Genomic DNA, 17,213 nt, shown 5'->3' with positions numbered 1-17,213 from the left:
GCAGATAATATTATTACTGATTACAAATATTTTGCCGTGGTTCTGTTTCAGAAAGGCTTCCTGTTCTAGATGTAAAGAAAAATACGACCGAACTTGATGATGTTAATATTTGCGAAGATTCAAGTTCCATTTCGGAGCAATCGAAAAGAGAAACCGAATTGTGCTTGGTTGAGAAGGACGATGTGTTTTTTGGAATTGGATGTTACATCGCCTTGTTTGCATTCGTCCGTTTCATTTTATACTGCCTTGATATGTGTACTTATATTTTTGAGTGTATAATCTAGAGAAAACAGACTTGTCGAGTAGTTGCAAAATAGTACATGCATTTAAACAATTTAGAGCTAGGAGTTTTTCAAGTACTACAGTGGCAGCTAGGGGCGGGGCATTTTTTTTTTTTTTTTAATCTAATGTGTTTTTATACAAAAATACTTGAAATATTATGGCTTTGTACTAAGATCCTTACAGTTTGTTTCTACTTTTAAAGAATACCACGAAGACAGTATTGAACTTTAGGAAGGTTTTAGAAATGCTTTTAAATAAATAATATTGTTCCCAAGTGTTGTTTTAAACATCATTTGGAGCGCGCTTTGTGACGTCATAATGCCTAAGCACCGAAATTGTTAAGCACTGTTACTTTTAAAAAATTAGAAGGAGTAATGAATGGGATGCGATTGGAATTGTAAGTTAAGTCTGACATGCTAAAAAATAATACAACATTTACCATTTTTCTTTTGATTGTTTTTCATAAGTGAAAGGACATAATGAAATGCAACTTACCACAATCATAGATAATGTTATTCTACAACAGAAAATATTAACTGAAGAATTTTCAATATTGCTATCCACAGAAATTACAGTGTTGCCAGAATAACAATTCCCCCAAAATCTAAGTTAAGGCAGCGACTAGGAAAACGAATTCAACTCCATTTGATTACGCATCTTGTTGTGTTGAAATCCTGTGAACTATTATTTAAATAACATTATTATTTAATTTTAATAATTGTATGTTAAAACTATTTTGTTTATTACAAACTAAATGCAACTATTATTTAACAAGTAGTTCAAAGGATACCACAACAACATGATATGTAATATCAAATGCAATTGGATTTGTTCCTCTAGTCGCTACCTTAACTTAGGATTTGGGGGGAAATGTTATTCTGGGAACACTGTAATTTGTATGGATCGCAACACTGAAAATCTTGAGGTTCATATTTTCTGTTGATGAATAACATTATCTATGATTGTGGTAAGTTGCATTTCATTATCTCCTTTCACTTATGGAAAACAAACAAAAGAAAAAATAGAAACTTTTTGTTTTAGTTTTAGTAAGCTAGGCTCTTAACGTGATACTTTTATCATGGTAATGGTTAATTTCGATGCATTATTTTGCTTTAGAAAGAATTAGTTTGCTTTGCTAGTTAAACATGATTATTTCTTTTTTTCACAGAAAATTACAGTAGAAAAGAAGAGTGGCCGTCTTAGACACTTTTCTAAAAAGAAAGTAAGCATCATATTGTTGCATTTTTGATGAATTAACTTTCTGTATGTATTTTCTTGCACCGCACAGTGTGTTTAATTGTGTCACTGCTCTCTGAAAAATCTATTTTCGTTTCTTTCTACTTGTATATATGCACAACTGTGTGATGGCTTGTGAAATCACATCGGTAACGATTATAATGTTACTGTTTTAAACAAAGGGAAGAAAATTTAATGTCTGAATCCTTTCATACAAGAATAAGTACATTAGATACAAGAATTTTAGTTTGAAACAATATAAATTTAATTTTGAATGACGCGATTTCCCGCATCAGCCGCCACTAAAGTACAATCACCAGCTAAAGTAAGTGGCGATTTATGTACAATTTTCTTCCTCAGTAACTGAGCCGTATGTGAACCTATTTGAGTCATTGTTTTAAGTTGTAGAACATAGTCCTTACAGAAGTTGACGTATAATACACGCAGATTTGCTTTCAATTCTTAGTTATAGTAATTAAAAAAAAAAAAAAAAAAAAGGAAGAACGTATTATTAAAAATGTTATATGAAAAGGAGGTTGTGTTGTGTTGACTTCTGAGTGAAATACAATACCACCTCTTTTTCGTTAAAAGTAAATAAATAATAATAATAATGTCCCAGCCTTCTTGTATAAGGAAATAATACTACATTAGTACCTTTTATAAGATAAGCTACAATATTGTAATACACAATGTAATTTAAATATATAATGTACAATATTTCTCTAGTCTTTTGCATATTAGTTCACCAATGAAAAGACTAAACGTTGATAATCTTTCGTTACATTAGTTTTGTTAAAAAAGATTACACAAAACTTTCTTTAAAACTTGTGTTTGTTGTTCTTACGTAGTTGATACATGATGTTTTTAATACTGGTGTACATAATAGATTCTGGTTTTAGTTTAGCTTATAGTATTTTAGTATTATGATGGAGAGATTAAAACCAAAGCTATTTTAGTATTGTAACGTTGTATACATGGAGATGAATACCAAAGCTCTTAAAATGACTGAAGTGAAAAAGTATTTTGATTAAAAGAGTATGTGTCTTGCATCCTTTTATTGTTATTATTCTTAATAACAGTAATAGCAAGAAATATTGGCACATTACAGTATGTTAGTGCCATGTTACTTTGAAGTTCCGAACGAAAATGTTTCGTTACCTAAAATATGAAAAGCAATTTCTGCAGAGTCAAAAATGTACGTTGAATATACGCACATTCCAAAGAGTTACGTATTAGTATGATAAAATTTCTCTTTTCATTTTTCCATGTATTTTCTTAATTTGTATTGTAACTAAAGCATGTAAATAGCTTTTGTCAATATAAATTCTATGTAGTATTTTAGTAGAGTAATACATTTAAAGTGCTATTTTTATATTTTAGTTTAATGTATTCTGTACGATAACACAACCACCCACAAAAAGTAAAAGTTCTGCGCACCGGACCCCAAAGTATTGATTCAATGTATATTATTACGCAGAATCCAAATTTCGGAACCCCAAGACAATCGACTTTTTTTTTTAAAGCGATTTTGCATACACGTAAGACAGCCATACAAAAAAAAAAAAAAAAGTTCTGTGCAGTGGGCCCCAGGGTATGGATTTAATGTATTTTAGTACACAGAATCCAAACTTCAAAACCCCAGGACGATTTTTTTTTTTTTTTTTTTTTTTTTTTTTTAATGGGCGAAAAGTTTCAACGAATTTTGGTACGTAAGACAGCACGTAAGTTTTTTGCCCTTAAAACAAACTTGACACGATGAGTCGTTCTGGATTTCGAAATTTGAATTCTGTGTAACAAAGTGCATCGAATTTATACCCTGATGCCAAAACTTCTACCTTTTTTGTGTGGCTGTGTAATTATAGTACAGTGTTCTACATTTTTTATTATTATTATTATTATTATTATTATTAGTATTAGTATTAGTATTATTGTTATGACGGATGGTAAATGAAGATTTATTTGTAGATATAATCTTCTATTTTGAGACTGATGTTCTAAGTAAGTCTGTCTCAACACGTGTTGTTGAAGAGCAGTTAAGCGTATAGTAAGATAGTAGTGTGTTTTAGTTTCAGAGTGATCTTATTAAGTAATTCTATTTCAGTGCTTAAAGTAGTGTTCAGCATGTGTTATTGAATAGTAATTAAGCGTATGGTAAGATAATAGTCCCTTCAAAATTACTTAGAGGTACTTATAACATAGTTTTAATAATGCATGTTGCTTCCAAAAGGAATTATTTTAAAGTAAGTTGTTGTATGTGATCTACTTTAATACCAACCGTATATTTATGTGTTCAAATTTTAGAAAGTTAGTTTCTCCATAATCAGGGATTACAATTCAAGCAAAATAATTTTATATCACAATATTGCGAGTGGTGATGATATTGAATGAGAAAAAAGCAAAAAGGCTAATACTCACCGCATAAAGAAATATAGCTGTTTTTTCTTCTACATGTAAGAAACGCTTTGAGAAGAACCTTCCTTCATCATCAACTTAAAGTTCAAAGAGGATTTAAAAACATGAAGGAAAATATGGAAAGATGAAAAAATGATTAAAAGGATTAAAAAATGTAAAACACAAATCACCTGTCAAAAATTAAACACATGCAAATAGGTAGTCACTGTCATTGTTCACTGTTTTCTCTTTTCTTGCTTTCCAGATGGCGAAAGTATGTAGTGAAAAGATTGCTCCAAATCGTATTTATTTCCCCCCTATCCAAATTAAGTATGGGTTTCTCTTTATGGATGTAATATGATTCTTTGATGTTTCGTGCCGTTGCTGTTTTTTGATTTTTCAATTAAACATGGCTCTGCGATGTTATGGTTATAATCTCTAAGATGCGTTGCTAGACCACACAGCTGTTGCGGGCTTCAAGACTTCGAAGTACGAACATGTTCAGTTATTCTAGTGCAAATATTCCTTTTTGTTTGACCTTTATACACTTTTTGTCACACTGACATTTCAGCCGATAGACGCCACTGCTTTGTAGATGGTCAGTAAAAATGTCTTAAAATGTGTTATGTGTTTGTCTATGGATTTAGGAGAAACTTCTGAGATTTTGATGGTGTGTTTATGTTACATGTAGGGGGGAAAAAATGCTATATTTTTTGCTTGCTATGTTTTTCATAAAATAATTTTATCTATTTTCAATACTTATTAAATGAGCATACTTGACACTTAATTTCAAGTTTGAAGTTTAAAATATATAAATATTTACACAACAATGCATTTAAACTTTTCATTAATTATACAAATAAACTTAATAGATGATCGTTGAGTTTGCTGTTTTCATATGCTTTCACTATGAAGATAACTGTATGGAGCTTACAATGTAGGATTTACGAACAGTACCCTATAAAATGATCTATCGAGAGCAATTTTCCTTAAGTTGTAATCCTCAACAATCTTTTGTTACAGACTTCAATGCAAGGTTGGTAGTAAACTAGATTTTTTAAATGCTTATTGCGTATAAATGGAAATTGTTATGTGTTAGAATACAAGTTAATATGCACACCACGTGTGATAATTATGTTGCATTTATGTGTGATGAACACTTTGTTATAGCTTGAAGAATAGTAATTTAGTTTATATTTTTAATGTTAAATCTACTTTATTTTTAAATTTTTGCGTTTGGATTGTAGGAAGAAGTGAATTCTGGTAGCATTTAAATGTCCTGCATACGATGGCTGTGGACTCTGTGATTATAAAATATATCTGTCTAGTGCACAATGGCCTGTTCCTATGAAATTTCTTGGAAATAATTTTAATGGAGTAACACGAGGAATTCATTCAGTGGTTTTATTTACGAAGCATGTGCTAGAAATGTTCAGTAAGATTTTACCCTGACTGTTGTACGGAAGTCCTAAGAAATTCATATTGGGTAGAAACGTTAAAGATTGTGCACTAAAGATGCCATTCGTTTAAAACGTCTCAGAATTCTTCATTGCATGAATAGCCTTGCATTTATCATTTTGAATGGTCCTTCACAATTACTATTATTTTTAACCCGATAAAATCATTAAATCCTAATCTCCAAAAATTATAGGAAATTAGCTTGTAGTTTAATGACTTTTTCTTTATCTAGCATGTAAAAGTATCTAATAAACTTTACTACATATTTACCAGCTTGCATCAGGAAGCGTTCTTTCCCAGGGTGTGGTGCGAACCAAAAATATCTAAAAGTGTCTTCCTTATTTGTCCTACATCTGACGTAAACCTATTCATGAGCAACCCGTCACAAAGTACACACCAAAAGGATTCTAGCTAATCAATTATTACAATGGTTCTAGAGGTTGAATCAGGACTCCAAACGAGAAGTCGAAAGATCTGAGAATTGAGTAAAACTAAAAGTTCCATGCCTCGCGGAACCAAATAGTCAAAATCTATCGACCAGGTCCTAGGTGACGTGACAGGACTCGAACCAGGAACCCTTTAAATAATACTCAAAAATACTAGTCAGTGGTCTTGTCGAGAAGACCAGAATCTATTAAAATAGTGAAAATAATGTTATAGAAAAACAATCCATAAATTTCCTAACTAAATCTTGAAACATTAACGCAAAATCTACAAATTCACTCGATTTATATCCCCGCCATCAAAACAATAGTGAACAATCCGATGTCCAATCCTATCACTAATATCACTGGATAATGCCATTTTGAAGCATTTTGAAAAAAAGAACTTCATTCTGCCTTTTGTGATAATGAATACATTCGATACCACGAAAAAGTTTTTAAAAATCGCTGGAGTTTACTGTTATCAGTGCTTTCTGTTTTGGGTCACTTCATTATGTTCTTGCTTGGAGAAAAATCGCGTGGTTGTCTAAGGAAAACTTTCTCTAGCTCGCATATTTCCAGTTAAGAGTATTCAAAACATTCGTTCACATCTGCAATTCCAATTAACTCCTCCATATGGAACAGGCCAGGTCTTTAAACGAAAACCTGACTCACCATTATACTGAATGCAACTGTTCAACCATCCCGAAAAGTTCAAGTAATTATTTTGATACCAGATGAACAATCTAGCCAGCGTACTCATATGTTTATTAAATAGAACAACCTCCAAACATTCTAGAATTAAAGCATAATAGGGGTAAAATTAAAATCAAGCAACCCGTCAGAATCACCAGTTCTCTCTCATGTGGTACGTCCCCATATTTGGGAAGAATATTCACTCCATCATACAAATGGTTTTCTAATTCAATGCAAGATGTCGTCTGATGATTAATCCATTCTGATACTTGATGCGGAAACTATGTCAAATTGTTCTAAAGAACAGCATCCCAGTCGATAGTCTGCTTCTCTCGCGGTACTATAGACTGTATTTCTCATTCGTTGAGTATTTGATAATAGAATCTTTGCAACCAAACAGTAATAAGCTTCCAATTCCATATTCTCTTGAGTGTCATCAAAACGCATTCATAGCATAACCTGTTGTAACATAACCCCGTAAAAAGGTACGCTGCCTTATTCGTCGTAGTCTGAACAAATGAATTAAACGGTTCTGTAACTTCATCGCTTACAGTGAAATACGGCAGTTTTTCTGAAGAGCATAATACATCGGTAAAATACTCTGCCCATATACTATCATTTCCCCAAATAAAATCCCAACTTATTTAATTGATACGAACCGTTCTATCCATTCCTGTACTAGTAGTCCTGGTTCACGAGCTAACAACCATTCCTGTGACGCAGCGAAAAAATCACGCAAAACTAGAACCCTCGAAACATTTACTCCTCATAAGAACCAGTGGCTCTTTCCGAAATAACCATATCTGCTCAAATATAAAATTCCGCATAATACCACTCTTTGTATACGAAAGTATCATGGTGGGAAAGCTTAGGTGAAATTATAGAAAGGAGTGCAACATATAGTATAGGATTATGTGGTGTGATGAATATGCTATACCAGTTTAAGATTGTTTTGATTTCACCTTGCGTTTCTTTTTTACAATTTTACCTAAACTTTTACTATCTTTAAAAGAAAACCAATGATTTCTCAAATACAAGTGTTAGAAAATGGCGTGCTTTATGGTAGAGTCTAATTGTATGTACAACATCACTATGTGAAATGCGTGTTCTTTGTTTCGGGATCTAATAAGTACAAAATATCGGTTACCCCCTTTCAGTATATATACCCATTCTAATGACCATGTAGTTTATAGTTTAACATGTTTCTTAGAGTGCTTTACTTGAGAATATTTGATACCTTAAATGGATAATAGATCATACTATTAAAAGATAGCATGCCATCTGTTGATTTTCCTTTATGATATTCCGAAATAAAGAAATATTTTTCTTAACGATTAAAATGAAAGCAGGTTTGAAAGGGTTAAGTGACATGCGCGTACCGGGCATTACAGAGGCCATATGATATTGTTAGTTTTCAATTAGTCATTCAGATTCTGCGAGACAATATATATTTTTTAGGAGTATTTTTAATCAATGTTTGTCTTAACATTTGATAAATAATCTGTAACATAAGATTGAATGCGGGACCATCGACGCTTGTTTGCACTTGGCGTCACAACACTGACAATAATGAATATACAATAAGTCACTCTACAGAATATGGTTACTAGATTTAGAAATAGAAAGTATGTTAGTAGATGTAAGCAAGAAGCATTTATGTGTTGAATTGTGAGCATGTGAGCATTCACTTGATATTACGTATTAAATGCATGAAAAATATTATGCAGGTACCATATTTTATGGGACAGAAGATGCGTTTTCATTTCAATTTATATATATATACCTTAGAAATTAACAATAGGACAAAATTAAATTTCCATTATAAAACCAAACCATCTATAGAAAATAATCATGTGAGTCTCCTTCTGTCATCATTTTTTTCAATGTTTGTAGCACATACAAGATGTTCTTCACTTTTTTCTTGGAATTACTCTACACTTATTGAATGATTTCACAATTTCTGCGGGAGCGTGTTAGGCTGTGCCAACGAGAAATTAGGCCATTGTTTCTCTGAGAGGTGGCAAACGCCATAAACGATAATGTGTACCATCGACAAGTTTCTGAAATAGTATACTCTGATTTACATACCAGCGACCTCTTTCTATAACCACCAAAAATTGGCATGTGCTAAAAATTCGAATACATGATCCAATATTCTTCTTCAGTAGTAGAGAATCAGTCAAAAATTAAGTTGCTTCCACGGCACTGGAGTTATAAAATTTAAAATGATTTTAAACTACAGAAGACTGCGTATATTTGGTATTGAAATTCTTTAAGTAAAAGTTATTTGAGCTTACTAAAATAAGACAAAACAGTTTCAATAAATTAATGTTATCTTCATCAGATGCTAACTGGAAGATTTATCTTCATAACATTAATTATAATTGTTATATAATTTTAATTCTATATTATATATATATTCTGAATTAAAATTATATTACAATAATAATATAATGTTATGAAGATATCTCTTCCAGTTAACATCTGACGAAGATAACGTTAAGTTATTGAAACTATTTTGCCTTTCAATAAATAAGTATCTACTCTGATCAGAAAAGTATTAATTATTTAAGTAGTAGTTCCAGAGTGAAACTGGATTGAAGTTACAGCAATTCTAAATTATTTTATGCGACACAGCAGCCCATTATGAAACTGTGACACGTTCCTGGTGGTCTGGCTTCACGCAATGGAGGGAAATCGTGTGTAGATTGCATTCGACAATTCAGATAACACGTACATTTGGTTCACCTCCCACAAAATAACACGGTCAAACGAAACTATAAATTTAGGCTTGCTATGTGTACGGCCTACTTGACATCTCGCATACTTGTTTGATTGTGGACTGTTAAACAGTGATTTCCCAATCAGATTCATAGAACATCATGTAACTCAGGTATACGTCAATCCAACTGTGGTAAATAAGTTTCATTTGTCAGACACATCTGGATCTTTGAGACTTAAATTGCATATTGTGTTCCGTAAAATGTGGTACTTAATGCATACGTTTTTAGTACATGTGTAGTGTATTTTTATTTCATTCTTGTATTCACGCTCAAAGTACGTGTAAATGTATACAAGGGAGAAATATTTCTTTTAATATGTATTAACCTAGTATTCCAGTTTAAAGTTTGCTCAAGCAAAAAATAGTACCTTTATTATTGTTTCAGAAAATAGTGTACTTATTCATGATATTTTATGTACATTTTTAGAGAAAATTTCTGTGCACATTCATAGAAATTTTAAAAAAAAGACATTATTTACTTTTATTATGTTTCTTTAACAGTTAATTATGATGTATAACTATGTGAAACTAATGTTTCTTTATTGCATCTCAAGGTATCTTTTAATTTGTTTTGGCCACAATATTTACATAATTTTGGTTTTAAAATACTTAGAAAGTACTGTAACTTTGTCCTAAGTGCATTGTAAATTTTCTGTTAAGTGGCTTTAATAAAGTACAATGTGCTTGTGTGTGTTTATATATGTGAGTTGTTGTTGACGATTGTTATTGGGGTTCCTGTAAACCTGTTTTATGAAGAAGCTAAACAAATATTACAGAACACTTGCACATGGAAGATTTGCAAGGTGCCAGGAAACTTTCTGTACTCTTAGGTTTGAGTATCACAGACAAGAATGCCAGTGTAATTTTAAGATTTGATTTGATTTGACTTTCAGTTTAGCGTCCCTTTCAGCAGCGAAGCTATATGAGACGTGGGCCTACAGCTGAACGTGAAATTCGAACCACATGAGCTTCCACCGGGAATTGAACGCGGGCCTGAGTGTAATTTTAGTTGTGGTATTGGTAACACTGGTCAGAGACAGCACTCTCTAGTCCCTTTCTCCTCTGCTTTTGCACAATGTATGGTATTCCTGGGCTCAAGATCACTTGGAGCATTTCATGTATGAAGTTATAATTGATATGAATGGGTGCAGTTAAATAATTGAGGAATGGTTAGTAATGGTCTGTGTGTGTAGATTCACGAACGGCCACACGCAGAGCAAACAGTGACACAAATCATGACTGCGCTTAGAGGTCGCCTTTGTAAGGACCCACCTCTAAAACAACCATGCAAATGATTGGTGAGGAACGTGCTTTAGAATACGCCAAAGAGAGGATGCGTAACCCTTATAAGATCCTAGCTTTTTGGAGTAAATTTTTAGACTTTCAGTCAAGCAGCTACTGCTTCATTGCTATTAATCGTAGGATCATGATTCATACCTCGTTTTTTCACAATGAAGCAACCTTTCCAACGGTACCACTCGCTTTTCCGTATCATACACCAGAAACGGGAAATTTTCGAAAATTTGAGCCCCTCGGACTCGGGCCTGGGTTGACGTAGGAGTCTCAAAATCATTGGAAAAATACGTAGTTAGATACACAATACGTGTGCAAAATTTCAATGTGAAATCGTGAAAACTAAGGATGGAAATTTTTTTTGTAAAAATCTCAAGGTGATTTTATATATATATGTGAGGGTCATTGCAAAAGTCATGGCAACTTATTCTTTTCTCTCGAAAATGGTAACGAATAAAAAAAAATCTGGAATATGCAAAGGGAAGGCTAGTTCATATGAAAATATTAATGGAGGGAAATGGATGAACACATACACCAGCATAAAGATATAGCACGAGAAAAAAGACGAAAAATATTTTGTCGTTGCAAACGTGTTTTACTGTCAATTGCAACAATACACAATAGTATAAACTATGCGCATTCCATGGCATCAGGCGTCTCCCCAAGAATCCACAAGATGGCAGGTCATCATGATGTCACAGATACTTGTTCCTCCCCAGTACTATTTTTTTTTATTCTTTACCATTTTCTAAGAAAAAAATAGTTGCCATGACTTATGCAATGACCTTCGTATATGTACACTCATGTCCAAAATTATTGTCGCATGCCTATAAATATGTTGTTCTAGGGATACAATTTGATAACGAATTCGTCCGGTATTTCTTATAATGTTAGTATGTGTATAATCGGCAAAGACATCTATGTGGTAAATTTCATGTCAAAAGAACAGTAAATAAGAAAAATAAAACGAAAATAAAACTTTCTTGTCAATTTAGCAACATTTTGTTTTACTCATTCTAACTTTCGTATTTATAATTCTTTTCCTATGAAATTTAGCACAAATATACATTTCCCGATTATACATATAGTATCAGTATTAAAATTACCCCGCAAAATCATTATCAAATTATATTCTTACAAGAAGACAGTTATAGATATGCGACAATAAATTTGGACATGAGTGTACAACGTGATGTAAAAATTTCCTAAAACAAGACTATCATGGTTCATATCTCAGTCTCTTCAAAATAGGGCAACCTTTCAAAGGGTACCACTCAAATGCCCATTTCATACAGCGGAAACGAAAAATTAAGGAAAAGCGGGAAATTTTCCGAAAAAAATCCCTTTTTGAAAACTTTGGGTCCGGGTTGACGTGGAGATTGCAAAACAGATAAATAGAGGCATACACAGTGTATAGAAAATTTCATTCTCATATTCGAAAGCTAAAGGCTGTAAAAAGTTTTGAAAATTGAAAGAAAGAAAAAAAATGATGTCAACGTCCCCTCCCCCCTCCTCCGCCCCATTTAGCACTATCAAGTTGAAATCTGGTTCAAAAGGCATGTGGAGTGTACTTTGGTCCATGTCTGAATTGACCAATAAAAAACTCCTTAAATGTCTTATTGGATCTAAATGAGCGGTTAAAGACACTGCATTATGGTACGAAAACGCCCCATGGATCGTATAAAGGGGTAATAGACATAAGAAGACATGTGCTGTCGTCTCTCGGTGAATTGCAATGTCTACAACTTAGTCGCTTCGCAAAAGAAGTCAATAATGAAGTCAAATGTGTTTTATCGTCAGTACAGGACAGATGAAAATTTGTGTGAAAATGTGGGGGGAAACGTTTCGAAGGATAACTCCAATGTTCCGTAACATGCCAAAGAGGCATACATCTGTTGTGTACAACACGATGGAGCACATGCAAATCCAGTGAATACATAGTTCGTACATGCAGTTAGACAGCCAATGTATATAGTGTTGCATCACCGTACATAGAGTAGGAATGCACTGAAGGCAACCTAATACAGTAAGAAAATGGTTGCCCAACAGATTGGGGATGTTGACTCCACCACCAGCTTTTATGAAAAGCTGGGAACATGAATAATTAAATTGTATAATTCTTTTATGTAATGCAAAAGATACTAAATTTTGGATGTAGCTTTAACAGGGTTAATGTTGTAATAATAAATGAAATACACAAAATACATATTTCAAAAGATGCAGCAGAATTTGGGTAGGTAGACTAGAATGTTAGGTCTTGAAGAATTGCAGTGGTTTTAAATGTAAAGTTCCTTCAATATGTCAGCTAATTACAATACCTTCAAGTATCGAAGTGTCTCCATGACGTGTCGTTTAACGATGTTTTCTCCGTCAAAATCTTACTCCCACTTCCTCGATAAACTCGGTGTTCGTGGTTTTATTCAAAGGCTGGTTTTACAAAACCCAACCCCTTTTCTTCTTCTCTCCATAAAAGGCAACAAAACTTAAATGTTCGGGAACACCCACAATCACGTTGTCTTGACGTAAAATAGAAAGTTCTAGAAGGTTTAGGACAAAAACCTCCAAAGTTCAGTACCACAAACATTACCCTCAATCAACCTCACAGGAGGTGACATCGTCCAATGTGAACTCACCAATATAGCTGATAACGTAGAAAATAAGTATTTCCACAATAAATAATGTTTATGTTTGCGGATATAAATCACTTCACTCAGTAAAAAGAGCATTACCTGGCATGTTAGTCAATTTCAGAATATTGACTCAACAAAGTGACAAAACAAAATATAGCTGACATATGACTCGAAGTGAAATGTGAAAAGTAGCAAGTAAGGGGAAAAAAGGCAGGACAAGGAATAAGGTGTAGACATGTGCAGGGTAAAGGACTTCTGCCATTGCATCTAGTTTAATGAACCAGAAAAGTATTACAAATTGCTTCAAAGAAGCTTGAGGCTACATTTCAAATATTCTTGAAGGAAGGAAAAAAAAAATTAATGTGACATCCACAAGAATCGAACGACGGACTTCCGGGACCATATCTCTCATCATGTAACATGGCCGCCCCCAAAATAATGTTTTTAGTCCATGAATCGAGAAAATCGCAGAGTCTGGACGAAAAACATGGAATCTGAAAAAAACTAAACGAATATTTAAATAACTGATATCCAAAATAAACACAAGATGAGATCGTAATACCAAAATAACCTGTAAATGGCATCTAAATACAGGTAATCACGATAAGTGTACACACCCAGAAACAATGGCGCTGGTATCTTGTAGAAGGAATCGGTCGTTCGATAATGTAATCTTCCGACTCCAAAGGAACTGGTTAGTATGAATCAGTAACGAATCGAAGACTCGCAGAGTCAAGCGTGATGATTCACAACTCGCTGGCAGTAAACTTGGCATCAGCATGGCAGAAGAAAAGAAAGAAATAAAATAATAATAGTGAGTAAAATATCGGTTATAGGAGAGTTTGTGCAAATGGCGGCGGATGGATAGCAACTTATGTCGCTTAATAATACATTTATTAAATAATCATTGTGTTCAAGATATTATAAACTCAATCTTATATCGAGTGTAATAACTAGTGCTGAAAATCATAAACAGTGATAAAATAACAGAAGAAAAACCATCGAAACTAACTCACAGACAATTAAAACATTACGTGTTTAGTGAGGTCGGTGGATTTCTCTAGACTGTTCCAGATCAATCCAGTATTGGTGAGAACGTTCTTATATTTTATGTAATAAGTGTTTGAATTAATTAACATTAATAATTTTTATTTGTGTATATAGGTTTTTTATCTTAAAGTGATTACATTATGTTATGTTGTATATATAAAACTTAAAACAGAAATAGAAAATGATTAATGAAACGGAAGTTGAATGCGAAGAAACTACAATACAATCAGATAATAATATTATGGACATGGAACAAAGTTCCAATACAGAAACAAATACTAACATTGAACAAACGAAAAGTTTGATGTCATCTTCCGTACATGGCATCCAAACTATAGGTAGCAAAGTAGAAAAACCTATAAAAACTCAAAATAATTTTACGGAAATTAGTAAGACAAAATATAAACCGCATCACCTTGCGCCATATTTTGTTTTCGTGAAGTCAACCATTGAGGAACTAGGCAAAAAACACATCATGTCTATAAGTAGAAAACTATTCCTTGCGGAAATTCCAGGAATCGAAACAGTAGATAAAATAGGTAGAAACCTATTAAAAATTAAGTTCAGGTCAGGTGAGGAAGCTAATAAATTCCTAGAGCATCCCATTCTTGATCAAAATAAATGGGAAGCATATATACCCCACCATTTAATATACACCACTGGTGTAGTACATGGAATAGAAACGGAAATAGAAATGAACGATCTACTAAATGATATTAAAAGTGACTTTCCTGTCACTTCTGCCAGAAGAATATATAAAAAAATCGCAAAAAGTGAAATTCAACCAACCGCTACTGTTATATTAACGTTTGACTCACAACAATTACCAACAGATATTAAGTTATATTACATTAAACGCACTGTACATACATATATACCAGTTGTAAGACAATGCATCATGGGATGCAATAAATATGGTCATCGAAAAAACAATTGCCGCTTAAATAAAGTGCTATGCATTAAATGTGGATTACCACATTCAGCTGATCAATGTACTAACCCCCTTCATTGTATAAATTGCGGAGGAAAACACGCAGCTGACTATTCACAATGTCCAGAACGAATTAGACAAAATAAATTGATGGAACTCATGGCTAGGGAGAAGATATCATTTAATGAAGCTAATGCTCTTCTGAAAAATTCTAATAACGTGACAAGTAATTCAAGTCAAGATAGCGACAAACATAATAACAATTATAGGCCGACATCTGAAAATAATTCAGTGTTTCAACAAAAAACGTTCGCGTCAGCCCTCAATTATGATAATATTCCACCTTTAGTAACTCCCCTATCTCCTCCAATAAATCGTATGTCTACTTGGGTTCAATCCATGAAAGATATTTCAGGCTCACCACCTGAAAAACGACGCAGAGGACATGTGGAAAGTAATGCATGGAAAACACACAATACAGCTACATACCGAGAATATACAAAAATTGGTAACAAAAATAACAAACATGCCCAAGCTTCTACATCTTTTGACTTTAATAATAAAATCCTACAATCACAAAGGGAAACTGGATTAGTTAAAAACATTAGTGAAAAACAAAATACAGAAAACACATGTCCAGTTAAAAATAAATCCTTATTATTGCAACAAAATACTCAGAATAAAAAGGAATTACAAAACGCATACGTAAAGGGACCAATTAACAACGACAATTCAACTTTCACTAATCAGTCAGGATGGAATCACTCATCACAGAATCAGGATCAATGGATGGGTATAAATTCATCATCAAACGTGACCTTAAATATTCAAGACCAACAAAAAATACGAGAAGGCATTAAAAAAATTTTATATACGTATGCCATATCTAGAGAGGATACTTTTTCGCAAAATCAATTTGATGCAGCTTTAAATAATGTATTTACATTATTAAAATTGTAGAGTAGCATCTTATATGGCCATTTACAAAAAAGAAAGACTAACCATAATACAATGGAATGCACAGAGTATATATGGCAAGTTACAATATTTAAAAATATTAGTATCTATTTTTTTTCCTGATATTATTTTATTACAAGAAACTTGGTGCACACCAAGAATTCCTCTAAAACTCAAAGGATATCAATGTATTAATCAGATTCGGCATGATGCTCACGGAGGAATTGCTATTTGTGTTAAAAATCATTTAAGTTTTAAAAATTTAAATTTTAGTTTACAAAATATACATTCACATATTCAACTGCTTGGTATAATGATTGAGAACCTAAAAATAATTAATATTTATATACCTCCAAAAATAATCGTGGATCATAACTTTTGGAAACAATTATTCGCTAACAATGATATTGATTATATAGGTGGAGATTTTAACATTCATTCTGAATTATGGGGATCAAATAGAACTGATTCAGGTGGTAGGAGTTTTCTTAAAGAATTGTTAAATTCATCTTATATATATCTCAATAATGGATCTTCTACTAGAATACAAAATAATATATTAAGTGCTCCAGATTTAACACTAACGAAGAGCTCACATTATATAGAAACAGAATGGCAAACGTATTTTCATACTTTCTCCAGCGATCATTTTCCAATTATTTTTAAAACCCACTTTATTTCAACAGGACTTAATCATAATGACAGGAAAAATATTACCTTTAAATCAAAATTACAACATGTGACCACGAATATATCATGGACAGACTATCAACATATAATTCAAAATCAAATCAATCAAGACCAGAATACTTCAGAAATATTTAAATTGATAAAAACTACAATTTCTATTTTGAATAAAGAACAAAAAATTCAGAACGAAAATTTAGACAATCATCTGAGAAGAAACATCAAAAACCCATCTGGTGGAATACACTATGTCAAAAACATGTGAATCAAACTATCCAAACCTTCAAAATTTTCATATCGACACGCACACCAAAAGCTTTCTTCAAATATCAACAACAAAGAGCTCAAACAAAAAGAATCATTAATCAAACTAAACGCTCAAAATGGCAAGAATTCTG

The 17,213-nt window shown here is 32.7% G+C and overlaps 1 protein-coding gene across 4 annotated transcripts in view; it reads left to right on the top strand.

Moving 5' to 3' along the window:
* Positions 1-9,964, top strand: part of LOC145674891 (uncharacterized) — a 120,461-nt gene extending 110,497 nt beyond the window's left edge. The window contains exons 6-7 of one of the 4 annotated variants that reach the window (XM_081745144.1): positions 1,451-1,504; positions 4,175-9,964. In XM_081745144.1, coding sequence (XP_081601270.1) covers positions 1,451-1,485 — 35 coding nt within the window. In that variant the 3' untranslated portion in view covers positions 1,486-1,504; positions 4,175-9,964. Of the gene's footprint in view, positions 1-51 lie in introns of all 4 variants that reach the window. The other 3 variants (XM_081745146.1, XM_081745143.1, XM_081745142.1) reach the window with 3 other exon arrangements.
* Positions 9,965-17,213: the final 7,249 nt, after the last annotated feature.

The sequence above is a fragment of the Thermobia domestica genome, chromosome 18 (genome assembly GCF_964235325.1).
Source record: "Thermobia domestica chromosome 18, izTheDome1.hap1.1, whole genome shotgun sequence".
Classification (NCBI taxonomy): domain Eukaryota; kingdom Metazoa; phylum Arthropoda; class Insecta; order Zygentoma; family Lepismatidae; genus Thermobia; species Thermobia domestica.
The sequence above is the reverse complement of the archived record's forward strand: the minus strand, read 5'-3'. Positions and strand labels throughout refer to the sequence as shown.